Source organism: Notolepis coatsorum (genome assembly GCF_963971535.1).
Source record: "Notolepis coatsorum genome assembly, chromosome: 1".
Classification (NCBI taxonomy): domain Eukaryota; kingdom Metazoa; phylum Chordata; class Actinopteri; order Aulopiformes; family Paralepididae; genus Notolepis; species Notolepis coatsorum.
In genome coordinates this window covers 316,476,318-316,503,854 of record NC_140165.1, presented here as the reverse complement: position 1 = coordinate 316,503,854, position 27,537 = coordinate 316,476,318, and the positions used below count along the sequence as shown (strand labels likewise).

Genomic DNA, 27,537 nt, shown 5'->3' with positions numbered 1-27,537 from the left:
AGGGAGGGAGGGCATTACTTTACTTTTCTTTTCTTTTGGCCCATGTGGGACCGCCTGTAAAAACTGAATATTCTAATAAAAAATAAACGTGTTTTAAAAAAAAAGTTAGTGTGTGTATGTGGATGTGTGTGCAGTGAGTGTAGATGATGGGTTGTTACATGGAGTCATTGAGCATCCTGATGGCCTGGGGATAGAAGCTCCTTCTGAGTCTCTCTGTACTGGTCAAGAGACTCCGGTAGTGCTTGCCTGACCGCAGCAGTTCAAAGTGTTCGCTGCATGACGATGTAGCAATGTGCTACAAATAAAGACTTCTTCTTCAAAGTCCAGTTTCATATGACCTCACCTTCAGTGTCTCCACAGCCAGTCTGAGTGCTTTCAGCTCCTTCTCTCTCTCCTGGACTCTCTCCTGGACTTTGAAAAGACTCTCCCCCAGCTGTTTCTGGAACAAATCAACGTAGGAAGAAGAGTTTTAGTTAGGGACTTCATTTAAAGCTACACTAGAGACAGCTTTATCTATAGTGTAATATTGGCACCCTGTGGCCATGAGAGGTAATTGCATCTTGTTTAAACATGGCGGATGAGAAAACAGTAACAATGAGTGAAGGAGGTATGGCATGTATACATATGTTTTATATTGTCTCTTGTGGTCTGTTCAGGAGGTGTGTGAGCCACAAGTGCTTTCTTGCAGTTTGTGGTTCTCATTGGGATTGATATACCATTAGCATACACAAGTTGCTTCCAATAGAAAACGCTAGCGTTTACTCTGACTGCCCAACCAGAAGTCTGCAAGTCATGTCATGATTTCTCTTTTTTTTATCCACTTTTTCTTCTCCTGTTTTTATGTGTTTTTTCTCCCATCCCAATTTAGTCGTTATGCCAATTCCCCCCTCCCCTTCCTGGTCGTTGCTCACATGTGCCCCCACTGGTCGGTCTAGGGAGCCCTGAAGTCTATCAGATGCTTCCTCCGAGACATAGGAGACAGCCAGCAGCATCTTTTCACCCGCCAGCCCGGACTCTCATTGGTGAGGTGTAACGTGTGGGAGGTCACACTACCCTCGCCATCTCCCTGCCTCGCTGTGCAGGCGCCCTGACCGACCTGTAGGAGTCGCTGTTTACAATGACCAGAATACCACCCACCGGCTTCCCTCCCGCTGACTCTGCCAATTGAGCCAGTATGACGGCCGGCCAAGCCGGAGGCAACGCTGACAGCCGGATTCGATACCAGTGTCTCTCACGTTGGTGACGAGCGCTTAGTCCGCTGCGCCACCCAGCCCCCGACCTTCCTCATTCTTTAAATGTGATCTTCGTCATGAAGTAGATGTTCTGGTCCTACCTGTTCCTCAGTCCTCTCTTCTGCAGCTGACACCGTGTCGTGGCCTTTATGTTCATCCATGGTGCACAGATAACAGATACACTGCTGGTCCGTACGACAGTAGACCTCCAGCAGCTTGTTGTGACTAGAACACATCTTGTCCTGCAGTCGGGCCGTGGCTTTGACCAGCTTGTGCTTCTTCAACACGGGGATACTGTGGTGAGGTTGGAGGTGGGTCTCGCAGAAAGAAGCCAGACACACCAGGCAAGACATGAGGGCCTTGTGGCGTCTGGTTCCAGTGCAGAAATCACAGGCCACGTCTCCTGGTCCGGCGTAGGTCAGAGCAGCAGAGGCAGAAGCCTGCTGGCCCCCTTTCCTCTTCAGCTGCTCCACCACCTAGGAGGACAGAAGGAGGACGGCTCAGTCACTGATGACCACAAAACAAGGAAAACAATACATCTGCAATGAGAAATTACATGTGTTTCTGTCTCTCTTTATGTACATGGGGGAGGGGGGGTCAGTGCAAATACGCAAAATGAATGGCCTACTGACAATCAGAGCTATTTGTTGTTATTGAGTCTACTATTAGCATAGGTTACTTCATATTGCACACTGACCAAAAACTTCAGATTCAATCAAAGAAATGTAGGCCAGGAAAAAACTTCTGAAATGTGTAGGCACACTGTATGATGATTAGTATGGTTAGCATTGGTATTATTGCACATAAAAAAATGCCCTTATGTTTTAAATGTCCATAGGACAAAAGGCTCAGGAAGATTTTTTTTTTGAACTTTTAAAACATTTGAAAACAAACCTTTTAGTAAAGACTAAACACACGGAGGGCCCTCCCCCAGTTTTGGGCCATAGGTCATCTGTTCCCCTCTTAAACTGGTAAATGGTGCATTTATATAGTGCTTTTATCCAAAGCGCTTTACAATTTGTTCCTCACATTCTACCATTCACTCACACATTCACACACCGACGTCAGAGCCATGCAAGGTGCCGACCTGCTCATCGGGCCACCCACCTCTGCCAGCATGGTGTTTCGCTTCAGTGCAGGCCTGGGAATGAAGCTCTGACTGCACTGGGGACAGCTGTAGACTCCTTTCTTCTCATTCTGGTCCCAGCAATCTCCAATACAGCTGCTGCAGTAACTGTGTCCACAGGGGACTGTGACTGGTTCCTTAAGAAGGTCCAGACAGATAGAACAGCAGAACTGGTCCTCGTCCAACACAACCCCCTCCTGCTGTTCGGCCATTTTACCCACGTCTCTCTCTGAGGGCTGTCTACTCGACAAGAGACAAAACAACAGTTTCGTTTTCTCTGAAAAGGCAGTGGGAGAGAAGGGGAGGGACTTCCTGGTTTCTTCCCAGGGGGCGGAATTTAACTCAGCATAGAACGTTAAGAATGTCTTTGGGGTGGTTTTAAATAATATAGGATGCAGACAGTAAAGACCAAACTTAATGTTTCCATTATTTATTTGGTTTCTTACACCTCCACGCACCACATTTCATGTAATACAGTATATACCGAGAACAGAAGTCATTGTTACATAACAGGCATCATGTTTATAGCCTGTGTTACAGCGACACCTAGTGGTGCTCTTAAGATGCTGCATGTAAGTCCTGGGTGGGCAGTGCGGTGGGCAGTGCGGTGGCTTAGCAAAGAAATGTGGACGCGCCGGACAAAAGCACCACATGGTGTTCCCCATCACCATAGCTTTCATTTTGGGGTAGGGGCCACATCATCATGATGGATTTCAAGATGGCCGCCATGTAAAATCAAGGTTCTGCCCATTAATAAATATCTTGGTCCATAGCGCACTCAATATTTGAGCGAACACAAAGGTATTGGTATCCCTGTAAACTAGAGAAGCTAAGCTTTCCATTGGTACCATTTTCATTAAGCCCAACTGTTGGGAAGGGGTTTTAATAGGCAATGATTCAAAATGATGTAAAATATTCGCCAAGAAAAAACTGCCATGCTCATCTTCCAAAAGGTCCCTTGGCTGTTTACATGAATATATCAGAGTGAACATTGGTTTTATAGGTACCCACAAGCCTCTCCTTTCCAGACATACCCACTTTGTCCAACTTGCATGCTATTTGGGGCAATAATCAAGCAGGTTTGTGCATGTGGTACAAATGTCTCGAACATTGGGTTAGGGTTTGTTGTTAGAATGTTGAACATAGAAGATCAATTTTGGTGTCAAACTACACATTTTCTGGGTCAATAAATGTGTTAATGCTATGAAGAATATCCTGGTAGTTTGGTCATTACGGTGTGGATGACCGGTATAGCCACGACAGCTGTCATGAGACGTGCACTGAGAGTATGGCCACCGCGGGAATTTTTATGAAACATTCTGATATTTTCGCAGGTCTTGTGCAGTGGTCTCGTGCGTGCCACTGTCAACCAAGCGACCGACAGTGGTACGACTCGAGACGTGCACCATTTGACAATGATATGCATGCATGCAGCATAATTTGCGAGTGCTCTCGTGAGTCGTGACAGAGGATGGCCCGCAGGCCGCAGGAATTTCTATAAACATTCTGATACTTTGATTAGTTAACTATCTATTCCGTTAGTTAACTATGTATTGATAGATAACTTATTACATATTAATATGATATTGTAAGGGGCAGGACCAGATAAGCTTTGCTTCTTTCTGTCCCTTCTCGAACAAAACCATTTGTCTTGAGCTATGTTGATTATTCCCTCCATAGGAAGATATATTTAAATGTATTTGTATTTTATTTTATTTTTATTTATTTTTTGTTATTACAAATGTGTGTTTATGGTTGAAAATGTTAGAGATAAATAAAGATCAAATCAAATCTAACTGAAGAAGTTATCCCTCTTCTAACAAGAGAGAAAAACGTAGTTTAGCTTTAAACTATAACGTCATTGCTTATTAGGGATGGGTACCGAATTCGGTACTTTTAAAGGTACTTACCGAAACACATCGGTACTACCGAGTATCAATTCACGTGAGATACCGTAAAAGAAAGAAAAAATAAATAGTTTGCACTTTTTTTTAACCTTTTTTCTTTTCATGTCAACGTTCACACGCACAATATACGTATCAGGGCCGACGTTCCACTCTACTGGTTGATTATGACCTCATACTGTGACATCACGAATGGTCTAGAATGTTCCATTATGACATCATACTGTGACATCACAAATGTTCTAGAATGTTTGACTATGACATCATACTGTGACATCACGAATGTTCTAGAAGGTACTATTATGACAAATAATACGGTTCAATGACTATCTAAATCCAATCAATATTCCTAATGCCGTTTCAATGTAAGGTTATAAAAATAAACATTCATATAATACAATAACCTAAATATATAGCTTTGGCTCCTCTACAACCTAGGATTTGACTTGATTCAACAACAAAGCAGTCGGGGCAATGGCAAGCCGAAAACGGTCGAAAGTGTAGTTATTTGAAGTTTGGATTTTTTTTTTACGACTGAGGTAGGTAGATTACATTTTTAGAGACTAAAGTACCGAAAAAGGGTACCGGTATCGATTCACAGGTACCAGTACCGTATCGGTTCAAATGTGAACGGTACCCAGAGTCGTGAGTAGTACGTTTGTTGATAAAGAAAAATAAGGTCCACAGCCGCTCTGGTGTAAAACAAAGCTATCCAAATGGTTTATTTCTCTTCCACAGCGAAGTCTTTCTTTACAGAAGTGATCCTAAAGCTATTTTCCTAAATATTCACGTCACTACAAGGTAAGAAAACGGTATTTTCCCAGTCTCAAAAATCACCGCCGACTCGACACATGAAAATTCCTCCTCACCTGAAAGCCGTAAATCAACTTGCCGGCTCTTTCCACAGCGAAATGGTCGGCAAGGCACCTTGGTTGAGAGATGCAGGCTTCAATCTATGTTGTTTAGTCTATCTGTTCAGTACTGCTCAGCACTGTTTCAAGATGCACAATGAGCTCTTCTTCTTCTTCTTATTTGAATTTCCGGCAGTGTAGACGCATCGTGGCGTTTTACTGCCCTCCGCAATTCTTTTTATGGGCTCTTCTTCTTCTCCTTCTTCTCCTTCTTCACCGTCTTTTTCTCCTTCTACTGGACCCCGTCATCAACTACATTGTCCATTGGAGTGCAGCTAATGCTGCTACTTCCTGTCTGAGCCCCCCTCCGCGGGACCCTCCTTGCCCCCTGCGATCTTATTCTGGGCTGCTTTGTCCCTCTCAGCCCCCTCAGCCAATTTGCTATACACCTCCTCCCAGCCCAGACCTTCCAGAGAATTGTTGAATATATATAGATACACAAATGTTCTAGAATGTTTGATTATGACATCATACTGTGACATCACGAATGGTCTAGAATGTTCCATTATGACATCATACTGTGACACGTTCTAGAATGTTTGACTATGACATCATACTGTGACATCACGAATGTTCTAGAAGGTGCTATTATGACAAATAATACGGTTCAATGACTATCTAAATCCAATCAATATTCCTAATGCCGTTTCAATGTAAGGTTATAAAAATAAACATTCATATAATACAATAACCTAAATATATAGCTTTGGCTCCTCTACAATACACTAACCTAGGATTTGACTTGATTCAACAACAAAGCAGTCGGGGCAATGGCAAGCCGAAAACGGTCGAAAGTAGTTATTTGAAGTTTGGATTTTTTTTTCACGACTGAGGTAGGTAGATTAAATGTCTAGAGACTAAAGTACCGAAAAAGGTTACCGGTATCGATTCACAGGTACCAGTACCTGTGAACGGTACCCATCCCTATATGTCCAGAGATTCCACCATTGATAACTAAAGTAATGACACTTGACTTACCTGTTATATTATGTTTTGCCTTTTTAAACATGTCCCTTATCACGCTGTCCTCTGGCTGCGCTTAAGCCACGACAGCTGTCACGAGAGCTGGCCAGTATACCGCAGGACTTTTTATGAAACATTCTGATATTTTCGCGGGCACGAGACCACTGTACAAGACTCGTGAAAATATCTCCATAACAGTTAAATACGCCTATACGGGCTAAAGAGTTATGATAATAATAATAAATGTAACGAGTGATCCTAATAAAATGTCTATTCGATTCATGCATGTCTGACTGTTAAACAAGTAAAAAATGATGTAAATATGTTGTTAGAATGGTACAAATATTCATCTGGTGACATTCTTCATAGCATTAACACATTTATTGACCCAGAAAATGTATAGTTTGACACCCAAATTGATCTTCTATGTCAACATTCTAACAACAAACCCTAACCCAACATTCAAATTTTTGGCAGTTGTTAGAATGTTCGACACATTTGTACCACATGCACAAACCTGCTTGATTATTGCCCCAAATAGCATGCAAGTTGGACAAAGTGGGTATGTCTGGAAAGAAGAGGCTTGTGGGTACCTATAAAACCAATGTGCACTCTGATATATTCATGTGAACAGCCAAGGGACCTTTTGGAAGATGAGCATGGCAGTTTTTTCTAGGCGAAAATTTAACATAATTTGAATCATTGCCTATTAAAACCCCCTTCCCAACAGTTGGGCTTAATGGAAAGCTTAGCTTCTCTAGTTTACAGGGATACCAATACCTTTGTGTTCGCTCAAATATTGAGCGCGCTATGGACCAAGATATTTATTAATGGGCAGAACCTTGATTTTACATGGCGGCAACGCGGGGAAAATTTGGTGCTTTTGTCCGGCGTGTCCACATCCTTCTCAAATCTGGTGCTAAACCACCGCACTAGAGGGGACGGAGCCTCAGTTAAATAAAGCTCTACTGAAACATGATGGTGTCAGAAGAAGCGGCAGCTCCGAAAGAAATAAACACATAAAGAAATAAAACCATGCCATGGCAGCAAGGAACAGCGTCCCAGCGCCCGAGGGCATGATGCACATTGTCTGGTGAAGAACTGGGAAGTTTTCCGTGCGGAGTTTGAGGATGTTCTCTCTCTCTCTCTCTCTCTCTCTCTCTCTCTCTCTCTCTCTCTCTCTCTCTCTCTCTCTCTCTCTCTCTCTCTCTCTCTCTCTCTCTCTCTCTCTCTCTCTCTCTCTCTCTCTCTCATACAGAATACTTCTCCATGAAATGCTTTTTTCTGTATGAGCTCCTGAGAGTGTGCTAGATAAAATAGATAAAGAGTATAAAATAGATAAAATAGATAAAATAGAAAAAGTCAAGAGTACATAAACAAAAAGTGTTCAGTCAATCAATACACATTATGCAATACAGAGTAAAAAAGGAGTAACAGTGAGGTACAATGCAGCAATGGAATCAGGTACAACTTAGGGTAAGGTGCAATGAGGTATGAGTTGTAGTGCAAATCTCTTTGCTAATAAATATAAAGTGTGTTAATTTAAAGTGGGTAAAGTGGGTGTTGTTATGGTGAGTGTTTATTTAAAGTGAGTGTGTGCGTGTGGATGTGTGTGCTGTTAAATAGTGTTATTGTCGTTGAGCATCCTGATGGCCTGGGGATAGAAGCTCCTTCTGAGTCTCTCTGTACCGGCCATGAGACTTCACACGTTCACTCACATATTCACACAGCGAGGGCGGAGGCATCCATGCAAGGTGCCAACCTGCTCATCGGGAGCAATTAGGGGTTAAGTGTCACATCGACACGGTGCCCGGGAGGAGCGGGAATCGCACCGGGAACCTCCGGATTGTCAGACGACTGCTCTACCTCCAGAGTATTATTGTATTGTATTATTACACAATTAAACCAGGCAAACCTAAAATAGGAACAAATGTCTTAGACTCCACTGGGTTGTAACCCAGTGGAGTCTAAGACATTTATCATTAATTGATAAATACAGTTATTATAATAAAACAAAATGTAATAGGCCCTAATCATTTGGCATAAGATGTTGGTGGCTAATGCATTTGTTTGGCTATTGTGTCACAAAGTAAATAAACTCCCTTTGAAACGGTGACCGCTGTGTCATTTATGTTGAATGTGGACCTTTTTTTATTTGTACGTCAGCTCTTTGACTGCCAGAGTGCAGTGGACTCAACCTTGATGACTTGGACTGGGACCGGGACTGGGACTCGGGTAATGGGGACTCGACTCGGACTCAGGCTCTTCTTTGGTGACTCGGACTTGGACTCAAACACTGGGGACTCGAGACTCGACTGGAGATTTAGTGACTCGACAGCAACACTGCCACAAATGCCAAAAAGGGCGTGGCCTAGCATGAGTTTAGTAATGGGATTAGATATAGCTTTCTACTGAACACACAGAGAGGAACCTGGTATATATCTTGTGCCTTTACACATATGTTGGATTATGTAATTGGTTTGTCATGACAAACCAATAAAAAATCGCATCGCCGGCTTCGCGGCTGCGTTGCCGGTCCACGACCCTCCGTGCGCCGATCGCCAGCGGGGAGAATATGCTGCCGCGAGCGGCATCGCTGAGCTCTGGTGTCCGCTGGAGCAAGCCAGAGACAGCCGGCGATGCGATTTTTTATTGGTTTGTCATGACAAACCAATTACATAATCCAACATATGTGTAAAGGCACAACATATTCCAGTTAACGGTATATTTTTTTAATGATTCGTTACGGCGTAATCAATACTTCCATTTGTATAAATTGCGTTAAGGGGAGTTTAGATTCCTGCCTGCGTGAGGAGCTCATGCGCATGCGCGCGCTCGGCCAATCAGAGCGCAAAACGGCAACGCGGAAATGGAACAGCGTTGTAGAAGGCATTCACGCGGTCAGGCAAGCGCTACCGGAGTCTCATGGCCAGTACAGAGAGACTCAGAAGGAGCTTCTATCCCCAGGCCATCAGGATGCTCAATGACTCCATGTAACAACCCATCATCTACACTCACTGCACACACATCCACATGCACACACTCACTTTTAAACAAACACTCACCTTAACACTCACTTTAGACACTTTAACACTACATTATATTTATCTATTATTAAAGAGATTTGCACTACATTCATTCATACCTCATTTGCACCTTATAGTTTTGTACCTCATTTTCTGCATTGTACCTCACTGTTTACTCATTTTACTCACTGTACTTAGACTGTATAGGTTGTACTTTAGATTGTATATTGTATATATGTATATTGTATATTCCTCTTTACTTACTTTTCTTTTTACTTACTTTTTACTTACTTTCTTACTTACTTTTTTTACTGTGTGAAGCACACTCTCAGGGGCTCATACAGAACCAAGCATTTCACTGTAAAGTATGTGATTTTATTGTGATAAATAATTGTGATAATTAATCCCTAATCTAACGCTTTGGCCTACCCACTGCCTTCACCGTTCACACAAATGGCCTAGGAGGATGTTTTTGAGAAATGTAAATGCTTGTCATACATTACGTCTCACAACGGCAGGATATCGCAAAGTAACAACACATTTTGTCACGACTCAACGAGCACTGAGTTAGAGTTAACCCTGGCTCAGTTAGAGTTAACCCTGGCTCAGTTAGAGTTAACCCTGGCTCAGTTAGAGTTAACCCTGGTGCAGTTAGAGTTAATCCTGGCTCAGTTAGAGTTAACCCTGGCTCTAACTAGCCTATGTTAAAATCGTGCACTGGGCTGCAACAATTTCAAATATCATCATGATTGGGCAAGCAGTTGAGGAGTAATGTTTTTAGTTTTATGAGAATAGCGCCTCCAAGAGGCCATATGACTCATAACTTCACAGACCCCCTAGCCCCTTTCGTCACTTTCGGTTTGCAAGCCTGGGGCTTTTGTGACCGCAGTCACTTATCCTTACGGGGCGATTACCCAGTAATGAAATAACCAAGCGTGATCGCGGGGCTCGGAGTGTGTCAAAAATACATCAGATCTGAATTTCAAAGATACCCAGCGTACAATATGGGTCTAACACAGCTTCACGATGGGGTCTGGAAGCTCGGAGTTGCTAATAAACATTTTAAATCATTTTTATAAAACGAGTGTACTCACAGAGCGAACCTTGGCAAAATGGCTGGTGCGTCGGCAATCACTGCGCTCCCTATCGGTCCCTGTTGGTCATTACAACAATACACAGGAGACGCGCTCAGCAGATTCTACCCTGTAATGGCCTATAGGCACCGATGTGATTGGGTTCATGTCCAAAATAACTCCATCGCTCCTGGGTCCGGATAACTTCCCCACCGCTCCAATCTAGGGGTAACAGTACTGTATATTTGAATACCGTTTATGTCACAAATGTATCAGTACTAAATACCTATATGTCCCTATGCCATAAATGGCATGTATGTTGTGTATGTCATAAATGTCTATATGAATTGAAAATGGGGGACCCTGATGGAAACAAGACAAACGTCTTTCTCAGGTCTGCATCCCCTTAACAATTGTGTGTATTGAGCCCTACTGTATTGTACCCATTCTGCAATCTGTTAAATAAAGTTTTCATTCATTCATTCATCATCGAAAGAGCCCATCGCTCACCGACAAATCGTCAGAACGAGCGTGACACTCCTAGGCCCATCATCATGAAGTTGCTCTACTTCCAGGACAAGGTGAAGATCCTTCGACTTGCCAGAGAGAGTAAGAGAGTGGAACTCAACGGGCCTCGTCTCTACTTCAACCCAGACCTCAGCGCAGACCTGGGGCGTCACAAGAGCTTCGCCACCATCAAACGCAAGCTCCGCGAACGTAAGATCAAGTACTTTGTTCGCTATCCATGTACATTATGTGTCACCATTGATGGCAAAGAAGAACGATTTAACTGTCCCAAGCTTGCTGAAAATGCCTTGATATCTTTACCGAACTCTCCAGAAGATATGCGGTACGAATGATGGTGTTTATGACTGAGATAGTGCTCGGTAACTCTTCTTATGGTCCGAGCCGGCGTATTAATTAATTGGCCGTGCCCTCTCTTCGTCTTACTTCTCCTTTGTTCCTTCATATGAAGTGATGCCTCTGCATTATGAGTTTTGTTCTATTTGTGCCATGTTTATGATTTGGAAATATGTGCTCAATGTTAGACCAATACAACAATATGTGCTCAATGTTAGAACAATACAACCGCCTTGTGTTTGGTATAGCTTCAGCCCCAGCTATCTGGCAGAGGACAATGGACCAGGTACTACAAGGAGTCCCAGGTACACAGTGTTACCTTGACGACATTCTTGTTACCGGCAAGGATGATCAGGAGCATCTATCAAACCTGGAACAGGTGCTCACAAGGCTGCGGGAATATGGACTGCGAGCTAACCAACCAAAATGTGAGTTTTTCAAAAAGGAAATATCCTACTGCGGACATGTGATCAACAAGAACGGCCTACACAAATCTCAGGACAAGATTGAAGCTGTGCTTAAAGCACCACCACCAGAGAATGTGTCTCAGCTCCGTTCTTACCTTGGACTTGTAAACTACTACCACAAGTTTTTACCCAATCTATCAACTGTGCTGCACCCTCTGAACACGCTGCTGCACGCAGGAACACACTGGAAGTGGACTGACAGCTGCAAGAAGACTTTTCAGGAGTCTAAGAGTCTCATCACGTCAGAACAGGTGCTCGCTCACTTCAATCCATCTTTACCCATTAAATTAGCATGTGATGCCTCACCTTATGGCATTGGAGCGGTGTTGTCACATACATTTCCAGATGGCTCAGAGAAGCCAATAGCCTTCGCCTCAAGATCATTAACTAAAGCTGAGCGCAACTACGCTCAAATTGACAGAGAGGCCCTCAGTCTCGTATGGGGGGTCAAGAAGTTTAACCACTACCTGTATGGTCAAAAGTTCACGCTTCTGACCGACCATCAGCCTCTCATATCTATCTTCAATCCCCGGAAAGGCGTTCCGATAATGACGGCGCAGCGGCTACAGCGGTGGTCACTCTTCCTGGGGGCACATCAATATGACATTGAGTTCAAGGGGACGAAACAGCATGGGAATGCTGACGGACTGTCACGTCTACCCCTGCAAACCGCAGAGACAGCCGCAGCTGTCGACCCAGCAGAGGTGTTTCACACCACAATCGTCAACCAGCTGCCAGTGACCAACGCTCTCATCCAAAGAGAGACACGCAACGACCCCACACTGTCACAGATCTATGACATCACTGTGAAGGGGTGGCCACGACACGGTAACTCAATATATCCAGCATTCTCAGCGAGGAGAGAGCAACTGTCAGTGTGCCAGGGAACGCTGATGTGTGGTTCACGAGTAGTGATTCCGTCCAAGCTGCGCTCCAGAGTGTTAGAAGCATTACATGAAGGACACCTGGGAACCGTAAAGATGAAGAGCCTGGGCCGCAGTTATATGTGGTGGCCAGGAATCGATAAGCAAATTGAGGACATGGCAAAGAGCTGCCCCGGATGTCAGAAGATGCAGAATGCACCACCACAGGCTGCTCTACATCCATGGGAATGGCCATCATCACCGTGGCAGCGAGTACACATTGATTTTGCAGGACCATTCAAAGACTTGATGTTCTTGATCGCTGTAGATGCGCATTCAAAATGGCCGGAAGTGATAAAAATGAAGTCAACTACATCTGAGAAGACCATTTCTGTGCTGAGGACTGTGTTCGCCAGGAATGGTTTAGCACAACAGATATGCACAGATAATGGACGCCAGTTCGTTTCGGATGAATTCCAGATGTTTGTAAAGAGAAATGGAATCAAGCACTTCACATCGGCACCATACCATCCAGCCACGAATGGCTTAGCAGAAAGGTTTGTGCAGACATTCAAGAAAGCAATCAAAGCGATGGATAATGAAGATCTACCGATCCAGCACAAAATCGACAAATTCCTCTTTGCATATCGTAATGCCACACACGCCACTACCAACCAGACGCCAGCTATGCTGTTTCTCAAAAGAAACCTAAGGTCTCACATGGACCTTCTCAAACCAGATGTGCGACGTGATGTGGAGGACAAACAGTTCAAACATCTTAATGACAAACCAACAAGGAGCTTCAAAGTAGGACAGACGGTTCTCGCTCATGATTATCGGAAGGACAAGTGGAACACCGGAACAATCACTTCACGTGATGGACCACTGATGTATACTGTGGACATGGGAGATGATTTATGGAGACGTCATGTTGACCAAATCCTGGACACTCAGGTACAGAGCAGTGTGTCACCTGGCCTGGGCTCACCTGAGCAGGAAATAGACAATCCAGTTTGCTCAGACAATCCAGTTTACTCAGCACCACCCACCGTATCTCCGTCCGAAACTGAGAGCTCTAGTGCTGATACCTCACCACCTGCGATGTCTCCACAGCCTGGTTCCCCGCTCTCAAGCGAGCCAGTGAGGCGCTACCCAGAGAGGCAGCGTAAACCGCCTCAGAGACTTGATCTGTAGCCCAAAGGCCATGTTGTTGTGTATTCAGACATGTTTGAAAACATAATATCATAATTATTTTGTTTATTTTTTGTTATTATATATAGGCCTACCGTTAAGCTAAAGGGGGAGGATGTGTAATGTATGGAGTTAATACAGGGACTACTTAACGTTAGTCTACATACGCCCCTCTGGTCATGCGTGCTTACGTTACGCACAGGTCGTATAAGTGTACTGCCGGGTTGGGGTACGTCATTAAAGCCATGGGTTCAACGCTATCAACATCTCCGTGATTATTGGATTATGTAGTTGTGTAAATAGACAACATACACGACAGGGGACCCTGATGGAAACAAGACAAACGTCTTTCTCAGGTCTGCATCCCCTTAACAATTGTGTGTATTGAGCCCTACTGTATTGTACCCATTCTGCAATCTGTTAAATAAAGTTTTCATTCATTCATTCATCATCGAAAGAGCCCATCGCTCACCGACAAATCGTCAGAACGAGCGTGACACTCCTAGGCCCATCATCATGAAGTTGCTCTACTTCCAGGACAAGGTGAAGATCCTTCGACTTGCCAGAGAGAGTAAGAGAGTGGAACTCAACGGGCCTCGTCTCTACTTCAACCCAGACCTCAGCGCAGACCTGGGGCGTCACAAGAGCTTCGCCACCATCAAACGCAAGCTCCGCGAACGTAAGATCAAGTACTTTGTTCGCTATCCATGTACATTATGTGTCACCATTGATGGCAAAGAAGAACGATTTAACTGTCCCAAGCTTGCTGAAAATGCCTTGATATCTTTACCGAACTCTCCAGAAGATATGCGGTACGAATGATGGTGTTTATGACTGAGATAGTGCTCGGTAACTCTTCTTATGGTCCGAGCCGGCGTATTAATTAATTGGCCGTGCCCTCTCTTCGTCTTACTTCTCCTTTGTTCCTTCATATGAAGTGATGCCTCTGCATTATGAGTTTTGTTCTATTTGTGCCATGTTTATGATTTGGAAATATGTGCTCAATGTTAGCGTGAGCCTACTACGGGTTGTGTTTACATTCTGAATGTCGTAGCGGAAATGCGTCACTTCCGGTAGCGCTTACGTGCGTACGTCACGTTAATACCGTGACTTCTTCTTCTTCTTCTTCTTCTTCTTCTTCTTCTTCTTCTTCTTCTTCTTCTTCTTCTTCTTCTTCGTGTGCTTTCCGACAGACTGGACACCTTTCGGCGTATTGCTGCCTAACAGATTTATCTTCTCACAAGTTCTCTTCTCCTTCTACTCTACCGCCATCTACTGGAATCCTTCCTCCCCCACATTGTCCAATGACGTGCAGCTAACACTGCTTCCTCCTGACTGATTCCCCCTCTGTGATACATGCTTCGCCCCCCGTGGCCTGACTCTGACCTACTCGCTCACTCACACCCCCCTTCTCTAACACTACCTGATCAGCCACCCTGTTTAACTCCATCATAACATCCTCCACCGTCAACCCCTTCATCCCCAAGTGTCCCACTGCTGCTAGAACTATCAACCTCGTCCTCTCTGTCCTACTGCTAACCGTCGCCGTTGTATTCACCACTCCTGCCACAAAGGCCACCATATCCAACTTCTCCCTAAACACCCTCTCTTTCTCCGCCTGAACTCCCTCTACCGACAGATGCCCTTTCCTAAAACCCTGCCCCCTATCTTGCTTTCCCTGATCCTCCTGCACTATCCTCACTGCCAACTGCCCTTCTCTAAACCCCTGTCCCTTGTCTTGCTGTCCCTGTCCTACCTTCCTAGCTGCCTCCGCATATGAAATTCTACCTTCCCTTCACACCTGCTGGACCATTACCTCTAGTTTCATCGCCTCACATCCCCAATACGCTACACTATGCTTCCCACCACAACTACAACACCTCGGCTCCACCCCCTGTTCACACTCCCCATACTTATGCTCCCCACTACACCTACCACATCTCTGTCCCTTCCTACACCACTTAGCTACATGTCCAAACTCCTGGCACCTGTAACACCTCAACGGATTTGGCACAAACTCCCTAACCCTATATGCCAAATACCCTAAAAATACCACTCTCGGACTAACCTCACCCTCAAACTGAACGACTATTGTCCCTGTCTCCTCCTTCTCTGCCCCTCTCTTCATCCTCTCTACACTCTTAACTTTCCCATTACGTTCATCACTCCTCAAATCCCCTAACAGCTGATCCATACTAACCTTAATTGGAATTCCACTGTACAACTGTACAAACAAAACTGTACATTGGAATATTGACAAGACCATACTTGGTAATTTACTGTACATTGGAGGGGGTTGTGTTAGGACATTTACAGGGGCCAGTTTCGAATTGCAGTCTCCCGTAGGTGTTTTTTGAGAGTGTTTTTGAAAGTGGGTAGTGATTCACATTCCTTTACAGCTTTGGGTAGGGCGTTCCACATTGATGTGGCATAATTGCGAAACGTGTTTAGTTCCTTGTTTGAGCCAAATCTGGGTTTAACATGATTTGTGGAGCTCCCTCTGGTGTTGTGATCGTGGTATTCACTGACCTTTGGGAAGTATTTTGACATGTACATGGGTACCTTGGTCGTGTAGTGTATCTTGTAGACCAGGCCCATTGCAAGTTGCTGTACTCTGTCGTCTACTCTAAGCCATCCTAAGTTGTCAAAGTGGGCAGGGGTGAGGTGGGTTCTAGGAGTAAGGTCAAGCAGTAGTCTGACCAGTTTGTTTTGAGATGTTTGTAATTTTGTTTTTAGCGCCTTTGAGGTGCTTTGGTACCATGAGGTGCAAGCATAGTCGTAGTACCCTTGAATGAGTGCTCCTGCCAGAGTCTTCAGGGTATTCTTGTTTACAAGTGAGGAGATCCGGTACAAGAATCGGGTTCGTTGGTTGACTTTTTTACTACATTGGATGCCATTTTGTCACAGGAAAGATTTGCCTCTAGGATGGAACCCAGGTAGGTAATATCTTCTTTCCTTGTGACAATATTGTCACCCACTGTAACTGAGAAGCCGTCGGTCTTGCTGAGTTTGTTATTTGAACCGAAGATAATGGACTCTGTTTTGCCCATGTGTAATGATAGTTTGTTATCAGCGAGCCATATGCAGATTTTGCCTAGTTCTGAGCTGAGGGTTTTTTCAACCTGTAACTTGTTCTTGTCAGAGACCAGCAGGGCTGAGTCGTCCGCAAACAGGAACAAGTTGCAGTCACAAGCTGACGACATGTCATTTGCATAAATTAGGAACAGTAGCGGTCCTAGTATGCTTCCTTGTGGAACACCACAGCTCACTGTGAGGGGGGGGGATAGGGTACCGTTTACCTCCACCATCTGTTCCCTCCCCTCAAGGTAGGATTGCATCCAGCTCACTGATAGACTATCAAAACCTTATTGCTTTTAGCTTGTCAATCAGACAAGCTAAGCAGACTGTCTTACTCAATTGTATGCTGACGATAGTGATTTATTCCTCTAAGTCTGATATTCAACAAATTCAGTACTCTTTACAGACTCATTTTGATGCTGTCCAGAAATGGTTATCTATTAACAAACTTTTATTAAATAAGAAGAAGTCCTATAGTATGCTGTTTGGTACTAGATCAAATCTGGTGCAAATATCAAATCAGTTGTCGATTAAGTTTTTAGATGATGCTCCGCTTGAACATGTCGATGAATATAAGTATCTGGGTCTTTGGCTTGATTCTCAACTCACCTTCAAGTCACATATTGATGCTGTGATGAAGAAAACAAATTGTAGCCTGAGAATATTGTATCGTTCTATTAACTGTTTTTCTCTTCAGGTTAGGAAAATAATCATTATACAGCTGGTACTTCCAATAATGGATTACGCAGACATAGTCAAAACAACATCAAAACACCACACTAACAAATCTCCGTCTTTTAAATGTTACTTATAATAGTGTTATAGTGCAGATTTATATTGAGGTGTCCTTATAGAACCCATCACTGTCTTATGTTTGAGTTGTTAAACTGGCTTTCTCCCCAATTCAGAAGACATTTTCATTGGTTGCTTTTTGTTTACAAATGTATTTACTTTAATTATCCCCCCTATCTAAAGCAGTTCTTAACACCATATAGTTCAACTTATAATTTAAGACACACGGATCTTCCTTTCTTTAGTATACCTCGAACCATCAAAGCTATCGGTCGACTTGCCTTTAAATATAAAGCACCAGCTGATTGGAACAAACTGCCTAGTTCACTCAGATCTCTTACTTCTTACCGGTTATTCAAGATATCTTTGTTCACTCATCTACAGACTACTTGCACCTGTTATTGATTTACTGTGTTAGGGCTTACATGTCGTTTTCAGATCAAATTATAATTTTGTATGTGTTTTATAAGGGAACATATATATATATTGGTGATCCTCTTGGGAGGAATCAGTGTGGACTGTGGGGGTGAGCTTGGGAGAGCGTCTGTCAGTGTAGAAGTGCATTTGTTGTCCTGTTTTTTGTTTTGTTATGTATTGTATTGTATTGTATTGTATGTTCTGTTCCGTTAGGGGCTCTGCTTGGCATCACTACTGCACTATCTCGCATATGTGCACGCGCACTGAATAAAGACCACAAATGTACCTTTAATCCCAATATTTGTCTGACCACACCCCTCATCAGCTTACCTTCATAAGCAGGTGTGTGGTCACCTGCTCTCCTCCTTCTCGCTTTCACCACAAGGAAGAAGTGCCTCGGTAGATCCCCACACTTGACACCATGATGGAAGAAAGGTTTAGGAGCAGCTTTGGGAAACAAGGATACGTTGACATCATATCTTTATTTTCTCTCTCACTATTTTCGAGAAAATACGGCGATATTGTCTTCGTACTGGAGTGTCTGGAAGATGATGATCATTCTAAAAATCCTCCACCGGTTTTCGTATTGGGAGCACGCCGCTGCATGCTTCTCAACTGCAGTTCCTTGCTGTGTTTGCTGAACTGTCGGACACGCCGCTGTTGTGAGAAGCGGTGGGTTTCAGGTTGGGTGAGTACTGTTGCTGGCGGGCTTCACTTGTCTGTTAGTGCTATGGGGGCTACTTGACAATGTTTATGGAAACCGGCCCCAGGCTAGGGTCCTTTGTTCAGCCACCTAGGCGACAGAAGGCCTTGGTCTGAAGACCATTATAGTTTTAACTAGTGGGCCGCGACCATTAACACTGGTGATCCCTGTGTGTTTTGGACGAGTGGACTTCTCTCTGTCACCGTGTTAAGGCCCCATCTTTCATATCCAAATGAGAGTATTCCTTCACGAGGGGATATGTGCATGGATGTGCGATAGCGGCAGATCCATGTTCAAGTCAGCTACACAGGCCAGTTGGTATTGTGCTGATTCCGTCGGGTGTTGGTAAAATCACTGTTGTGAAGCGGTGTTGACATCTTGTTTTCTCTTTTTTCTTAAAAAGTGAGGAGAGGTTCAGAACGGCGGCCTGTCTGGGTGAGTGTTATGTCATTGTTTACATGTTCAGGTGATAGCTGCTTAGCTTACGGTTAGCCAGTCAGCTGTTAACTGCTGCGTTAGCCTGCTGGGATCGCTGCATGGCCTGCTTAGTGGGCCTACTGTTAGCCAGTCAGCTGTTAGCTGCGGGGCTAGCATGTCGTGATCACTAGGTAACGTTAGCTTGCTGCTATAGGCCATGGCCTGGCGCGGGGTAGCTTTAGCTTCTCGCGCGCCGCGTGAGCTCGCTTCTGGTCGCGTGCGCCGTTAGCTCGGCGTCTCGCGAGCAGGAGCAGTAGCGCCCGAACGGTTGGAGCGGCCGTTAGCTGGATGCTATTCTGTTGAACGTACTTTGATTTTAACATGTTTTACACTCTTGACTACGACGTCATCCTTGACAGGGGATGTTTCGTCGACCCTGCCCTGAGCCAGGACGGCAAGGTTGCATCAACAAAGAGGACTGTAGTGCGGGTTGGAGCGGCGACGCTGCCCAGTTCGAACAACACAGGAGCGGCTGTGTTCCTACGGTGTCTGTGACTGCACTTCGCTGATCTACGTTCCGGGTAGGATCAGGTTTGACCAGACCTTATAACACGTCTTCTGGTTTTACTTTTCTAAATGTATTGTGAATAACGATGTTTTTCCCAAAACGTGTGTTGCTGCAATGCATTTAGGATACGACGCGGGTTATGTGTGAGCTGTTTTTGTCACTGGCAGTTAGCTTCTCCGTGCAAATCGGGATGTAATGATCTGGTTGTTGTGTGAGAAACATCATGGTGTTTATATGTACCGTGTACTCACAACTAAGGTAACTAACCTATGAAGCTATGCTTGGTGACAAGTGAGTAAAAGAATGTTCTTTTCTCAGCCTGTGATGACAATGAACAGTGTGTTCACATATTAACAGGTTTTCCTGTTTTAACTGGCCGTATTGAGGGTAAAATAAGAGGATTGTGTTTCCCCCCGGTTCCCTGGGGACTTTTTTCATCCTCCTATCAGACATGTTGTGCACTAATTGTGTCTTTTGTGTGGTAGGGATGCGATGTAACCCTTAGTTTGATTGCTGAGGTTGTGCTAAAACTGCTGGAGAAACTTTATTTTCCTAAAAGGAAAGATGGTTTGGTCGCTGTCGTGTGTGCTTAGCAAGGCCTGTGGCCGATACTAATCGAGAATGATGTATTCTCTCATTGTGAAAAACGGCGTTCCTCTGTAGAGTGTTTTTGCCATTTTTTGTAGGTGATGATGGGTTGTGTGTGTCATGTGACCTACAACTGGGTTGGACTGGCCACAGAAGCACATGTGTATGTTGGACCGGGGCTCTTAGAGCCCTCTCTATTTCTGTGTTTTTCCCTTAGTAAAAATCAGATAGCCGGTTAGCTCATGCGCTGTGTGGAGCTGTCAAACGCTTCATAGAGCTGACTATGACTGTGTCATATTCTCTTTTTGTCATTACATCGTATCATGGGTGTGGGGTCGTAAAGGGGTGAACTGGTAACCTTTCCTCTCCCCCTTGTTTCTGTCGGTCAGGGATACACCCCCTGTCCTTCAAGGTTCCCGTCACGTGGCGGTTCAGCACGTTACGGGGGGGGGGGGGGGGTAGGGAGTTTCCTGGTATATTGGGCGTGTGCACCGCAGGAATTCCCCCGCCATAGAGTACGTCACCGTGCGCGTCTCTGTTGGTAGGACTTCCGTGTGCTGTTCAGGTCCATGTGATGGATCTGTTTCAGGGGGGTGGTCAGGGCTCCTCCTCACCAAGCGCCTATTCGGGCTTTCTGTGAGTTCGGACTCCTTCTTCCATGTGAGGGAGCCTCCATCAGAGTACAGAGCCTTCCTCCTCAGATTGTCAAAGTGAGTGGACCCTCTAGAAGGGTCCTATTCTATTGTATATGTATTCGATTCAATTCGATTATTGAGTGTGTATGGGTTCAGTGCCTCTTCCCCGGAGAGCCCTAAAACCAATTTTTTACATGGCTCAAGGTGCAATATATTCTTTTCAATCTGTACAGCTCGCGTGGGAAGTCTCTCTGGGGATCCCCGTCTCCTTCCTATGGGAGGGTGGTGGGATGTACAAATGTGGACATTTTTTACCCCCGGCTGTGTAGACTGGGATACATACTGTTGATGCTTCCTTCTTTTCTATTCAAGAAGTGGTGGAGTTAGGGAGTGTCACACCCCTCTTGTCGTTCCCCTGGGCGCCTTGGGGATTCAATGACAGGTCTAAATAGCCTGTTCATTGATGGGGGTGTGTCCCGACGCACGTATAGTGCTAGCTCGCTGTAAACAGGCGACTGACTGGCACGCCTTGGTTGCTTGTGGTTGAAACAGCGTTTTTATAAAGCAACTGAGATGGGTTTTTTTTCCTCTTCCGACGACCAAATCCCACGACCTGGGTTGGTTTTTCGACGGATTCTCGTTCATGTCTGGGGGATGATGACGGAATGGATCTGAACATATGTAGAGGGGTCTCGCGCCCTTGGGGTGGGCTACCAGGCGCGGTTCGCCCGAACGTCTGGGTGGCGCCTTCTTTTCATGTTAAGATCGACACGCATATCTGCCCTTCTCCTGGAGTAGGCATGTCGGCGTGGTTAGGGCACGGGACTGGTTCTGGTCGCGCTGGTCCGGATCAGTTGAACCCGTTGTCCGCCGGGGATGCAGATCTGCTGTTCTGGTACCCTGAGGGACTTGGGCTTTTTTCAGGGGGAAAAATGCCAGGTCGGTCCGGGTGTCACAGGGTTAAGCGCTATGGAGACCCTGGTTGAGTACGTTTTTACTCAGCACTGTCGTAATGGCTTACAGCCATGCCATTCTGTACACGCTCGATCTCGTCGGATCTCGGCCGCTAAACAGGCAGTGGTGCAGTCGTGGTCACACGCGGTTACTCGCCGTGTTACTAGATGATCAGTACGCGCGCACAAAGATGCGCTCTATCCATGTTACGACTGCATCACTGTACACAGGTTGGTCCTGGTTAGTACTTGGTTGGGATACCGCCTGTGAATACCAAGTACGGTGTGCTTAGGGGCTGGTTCTCCATTCTTTTCCGCTCCTCTCTCACGCATGGCGAAGAGGGGCCTGTGGGGGTGGTTTTTGTCCTCCTCTGGTGGCCCTGTGCTTCCCGTACCGCCAGGCCCGGTCCGAAGTAATGTTTCGTCGACCCGTAGGCCTGGGTTAACCCTTTTTTGGAAACTGAAACACTTGTACTGCGGTATAGCCGGTGTATACCCGCAGGTGTGTTTTGGAGTTTTTTCTTGAGGGGTTATAGGAACAACCACCGCATTGGGTAACACCAAGGTGGTTGATTCCCTGGTGTGTTGGTGCAGTGTCAACTCCCGGGTTCACCGGTTGAGGGTGCCCCTGCACGTTCATGACGTCTGCCAATCGTGTCAGCCTTCTCTGCCTCGACCCCTCTGGGTGGGGGTTTTTAAATGGAGGCTTGGTCATGCAACACCGCCAGCTTACGCTCCTTCCGCCGGGGCGGCTGTGTTCAGCTGTCCCCTCTGGCGCCTGTCTCGTCCGCAGTCTCCAGGCTAGGGTTAATAGCCTGTTGCCTGGTTTTTCCCCGGTGCGCTGCCTGCTTCCGTTGGTTAACCTTTTTTGTGTGCTTACGGCCATGCTGACTGCCTGTTCTGCAGGGTCAGTGTGCCAGGCGGTGTACTATTGGGGGGACAGGGCCCGCTCGGCTTACGGCCATAACAACCTGAACACGCCCGATCTCGTCCGATCTCGGAAGCTAAGCAGGTTCTGGCCTGGTTAGTACTTGGATGGGATACCGCCTAGGAATACCAGGTGCAGTAACTGAGGGGCCTTTGTCCGAATACGCTGGCGATGTGGGGGGCGGGGCACTACGTGCCCACCTGGTGGGGTCTTGATGCTGGCATCATGGACTTCTCCGGGCCCCCATTCCAGGGAGTCCAGTCCTTTTGGTGGGTCTGGGTCTTCCTTCGCGCTCCGCTGCTACGGCCTTGCCACGGGGTTGGGTTTGCCCTTGACCCCGTGATTCTGGGGGCAGTAACGAGGTTGTTCCTCCGTTCGTTCCCGGGTGGCATGCGGGTTGTGCGTGTGTGTAGTCGTGGGGTCAAGCCACGGTCTGCTCACCCTGTGCGTTGAGTTGCTTGAGTGCCTCTTCGCACGGTCGGGTCCGTCGCCCTCCCGTGAAGCCCCTAATAGGGGGGATGCCCTCCATTAGGGGGGGTCGGGGGGGATCGGCCCTCCCTGTTCTGATGGTTGTGGGGGGCTGTCAGCGGGGTGTATTTGTCAGCCAGCGGCTCCGCTTGGCCTCCCCTTGTGCAGTAGTGATGCCAAGCAGAGCCCCTAACGGAACAGAACGTTAGGTTATGGCTATAACCAAGTTCTGTTAGTTAGGGGTGACGCTTGGCATCAGACGGCCGCTGCAGCCCTTGACCTCACCTTGTGGTGAAAGCTTGGGAAGGAGGAGAGCAGGTGACCACACACCTGCTTATGAAGGTAAGCTGATGAGGGGTGTGGTCAGACAAATATTGGGATTAAAGGTACATTTGTGGTCTTTATTCAGTGCGAGATAGTGCAGTAGTGATGCCAAGCGTCACCCCTAACTAACAGAACTTGGTTATAGCCATAACCTAACGTTTTGTATCCTATGTTAAGGACCCCCTCGAAAACGAGATAGCATCTTTCTCAGGTCTGCATCCCCTTAACAATTGTGTGTATTGAGCCGTACTGTATTGTACCCATTCTGCAATCTGTTAAATAAAGATTTCATTCATTCATTCATTCATTCATTCAGTTGTGTTGTTTCATGTTTGAAAATAAAAAATAAAAATAAAAAATAAAAAATTTAAATATAAATCACGAATGTACATATTCAAAGTAAGCTCACACACAAAATCCCAACTCAATGACCGAAAAAAGGAATAGGCTGAAGCACATGCTTATTTTTGCCTATCCTTTACAATTCTTAAAAACAAAATATACTTTAATATAAGAAAGAAAAACTGCACTTGTACAGTAGCTCTCTGTGGCTCCTCCCCCTCTAACTGCCTCTCTCGCCCTGCCCAACAGTGATTCCATGATTTTCATCCCGTATTTCAAAACATTGTACACAATATAAAACGAAGGAAGGCTTTCATGTGAAAATACATTGACTGGACCAGAACAAGCACAGATTATAACGGTAAGGCGTTTGAATATGTTCACTGTAGTGCATGAAACCTGTTGAACACAGCAGGTATTGTTCAAAGCATTCTTGTTCAAAGCCTGTCAATATGTAATTATTGTAGTAACATCGATAGACGTTAACATGACAATAGTTTGTTACTGTTCGTGCGAGTGAGCCTCAAAGATCTAGCTGTAAATTAAATCAGTGGTTTTTAGAGAATGGTTTGTCATTTTAGTGATCTGACATAATGCACTCTAGCTGATGTAATATTGCCTCATATGTATCTGTCACAGACAGCTATGTACCAGCTGAGCTCAGAATTTATACACAGAGTAGCTTCAGTGTATGTTTGGTGCATGCTTATTATATGTGTGTGTGTGTGTACACGTGTGTGTCTGTGAGAAACTCCCACTCAGGGCAATCCCTTAACAGGGGTCGAATCGGAATTTGAAACACAACGCAGAGCAATACGAGACCGGTTACATGTGCATGCACACACAAACATGTATGTTATAATGGAATCATCTTACCTCAGAGTTTATCAGTGTTAGAACTTTGCTATGAAAATGCCACCTCAAGAAACAAAACTGTCAAAACACTGGGAATAAAGCAGAAGTATACATGTATGATGCCTGACTCAAATTTAAATAGAAAATGTATTAAAAGATTCATGGCATTTTTACAAACTAACCCTCAAAATGCCTCCTAAATGTTATACTAATCAATATCTTGTTTTTCTCTCATTCAAACAACACAGGGGCATTGGGAATAATGTTTCTCAAAGTCACTCTCTTCTTCCTCTTTCTTCTGGGTCAAATCATACCTTCCAGGAGACAATTCCTGTGTCCACCTACGGCCTACGGGTGGCTGCAATTAGAAACTGGCCCCCGTAAATGTCCAAACCCCCCCTCCCTATGCTTGCACCTTGCACCCATATTGAGCTGTACTGTACCCATTCTGCAATCTGTTAATAAAATGTTTCAATCAATCAATGGAACAGTGAAACAGGTAGGAAATGTGTCTCCTAGCAGGTGCATGCTGTTGCTCTGATTACAGAGCCTCTTATAATAAGAGGTGGTGTGCCCCCTAGTGTTCAAACATAAATCCCACTATTACCATAAATAATAGAATTTCTAACATGTCGGTTTTGGCTTCTACATAAAGCATTGATACACCACACTGCCACAGACAGTCTTGCGCTGCCCATAGCAGTCATCATGGAAACCGCGAGGCAGACAGAACTGTAGACATTTTCAAGAAGACATTTTCAAAGAAGCAACATGGGTCATGTTACCATTCCATCAATAGTCTAAAACCAATAAACCCGGGGGCCCCATTATATAATTTAGTTTGATTGATTGATTGAAAAGTTTATTAACAGATTGCAGAATGGGTACAGTACAGTACAGCTCAATACATACAATTGTTAAGAGGATGCAGACCTGAGAAAGACTTTCGTCTTGTTTCCATCAGGGTCCCCCATTTTCAATTCATCATATACACACACGACATACAGATAGACAGTACTGCTACATCTATACATTTATGACATACCAGATTGGATCATGAACAGCGCGATCATGATAAAAATAGGAACAACTCTCTCAGGACAGTCATGTAGCAGTCAGTCTACAAAAATACACCAGATGGCAGTATACTATAGAAGACAGGAAGAAAGAGTAGTGAAAAGACACACGTTCATGGAAAAGGAGTGGAATCCATATAATGATGAACTTAGCCCCGGGTCCTTGGTTGCCTTAACCCTTTCACTACCGCACTACAAAGGGTTAACCCTTTCACTACCACACTACAGAAGGTTAACCCTTTCTCTGGTTAAGCTTCACGTCACGGACGGTCCCCTTTCCCGTCTGAGGAGTAGATATGATCAATGCCCGTGGCTTGGAGAGTGGAAGATGGGTCACTTTGGTGTAAGGAGTTGCACCGTGGGACCCTGACCAACACCAACGGAACAGGCCCACTTGTGTTCCGCCAAGCGGTCCTGGAGACGTCTCTTTGTCCATCCGACATAAAACTATTTGCAGTGTGGACATTCCAACCTGTAGATGACGGTACTCTTGCAGTTAATTGAATGATTAACTTGGTATTCGCTGCAGAGTCCCAAGAAAGACTTTGTGATATACTTCTGCAGTAATTCAGATTCCTCTATTGTCACGTCATTCAGTGCCTTACAGCAAAGAGAGTGCAATTCACTTTGTTGTGGTTCCTCAACCATAGCAGCACCCAATAATATAAATAGAATAAAATATGACTAAAATAAAGATGACTATATACTGGCCACATTTGAAAGAACCGTTGGGCTTGTTCTTTTTTTCTTTTCTTTTTATATATATCTTTTATTGGTGAAACATATAGGTGGTACAGAGAAGGTTGATTATCAATATATAACATATCACCATGATTATTTTTTTGCTTTTATGGGACGTGACGAGACACGGACAGGACTGAAATTGAACAGGGACGACAAAAAACAATAAAGACAAAAACTAAACTAAATCGAAAACAGGCAAAAAGAAAGCAAAAAAATAATAAATAAATAAAATAAAATAAAAATAATAATAGTGATAATAATAATAAATAACCAGGATAAAATATACAGTGGGGCGGAGTTTACAACAGAGTATCTGAGGTGCTCACCTCAGAGAAGGAGTATTTCTTTAGGATCAGTATTTCTTTTTTTTTCCGTTGGGCTTGTTCTGTTGGCTGGGAGAGGACTGTGGACCAACTTACTGTATCTCCTATAGGGTGCGATTAAAGCTAATGACTGTTCTGTAGAAATGTCATGTAAAGTTTTCTCACGTTGAATGATACTCCACTTCATCAGATGACTCCTGTTAAGAGTGCTTTGTCACCAAATACAGCAGAGAACATGAAACACATTATAAGAAAGATCTATTATTAGAAATGAAACTTGACATCTTTACAGAACCGCCAGACATTAGCTTTAAGAGGAGCCACATTTAGGCCCTTGGCCCTCAACAGGTTTGGGCACCCTTGCTTTTAAGGTATCCCATTGACCATATTGATATGGATGAACAGCAACTTCCTCCAACTAAACAGCAAAAAAACTGAGGCACTTCTCATTGGCACCCCTCACCAGGTTCAGTCTTCATCCATATCACATCTCACCTTTGACAGCCAGGTAATCCCCCTCTCCCCCTCAGTCACAAATCTGGGGGTTCGATTTGACCCCCACCTGACCTGCAACATCCACATAAAACACCTCTGCAAGACCTAATTTGATCACCTAAAAAATATATCAAAACTCCGCCCCACTCTAACCCTGTCAGATGCAGAGAAGTTTGTCCGTGCCTTTATCTCCTCAAGACTGGACTACTGTAAC

General features: G+C 44.9%; 1 protein-coding gene across 1 annotated transcript in view; it reads right to left on the bottom strand.

The window, feature by feature from the left end:
* LOC311226363 (E3 ubiquitin-protein ligase TRIM47-like) overlaps positions 1 to 2,597 on the bottom strand; it is a gene marked incomplete at its 3' end in the record, with an annotated part of 98,286 nt that extends 95,689 nt beyond the window's left edge. Inside the window, exons 1-3 of the mRNA XM_084311792.1 lie at positions 2,340 to 2,597; positions 1,334 to 1,708; positions 344 to 439 (exon numbers count right to left, since the gene is read on the bottom strand). Coding sequence (XP_084167918.1) covers positions 344 to 439; positions 1,334 to 1,708; positions 2,340 to 2,570 — 702 coding nt within the window. The 5' untranslated portion in view covers positions 2,571 to 2,597. The remainder of the gene's footprint in view (positions 1 to 343; positions 440 to 1,333; positions 1,709 to 2,339) is intronic.
* Between the last annotated feature and the right edge of the window lie 24,940 nt (positions 2,598 to 27,537).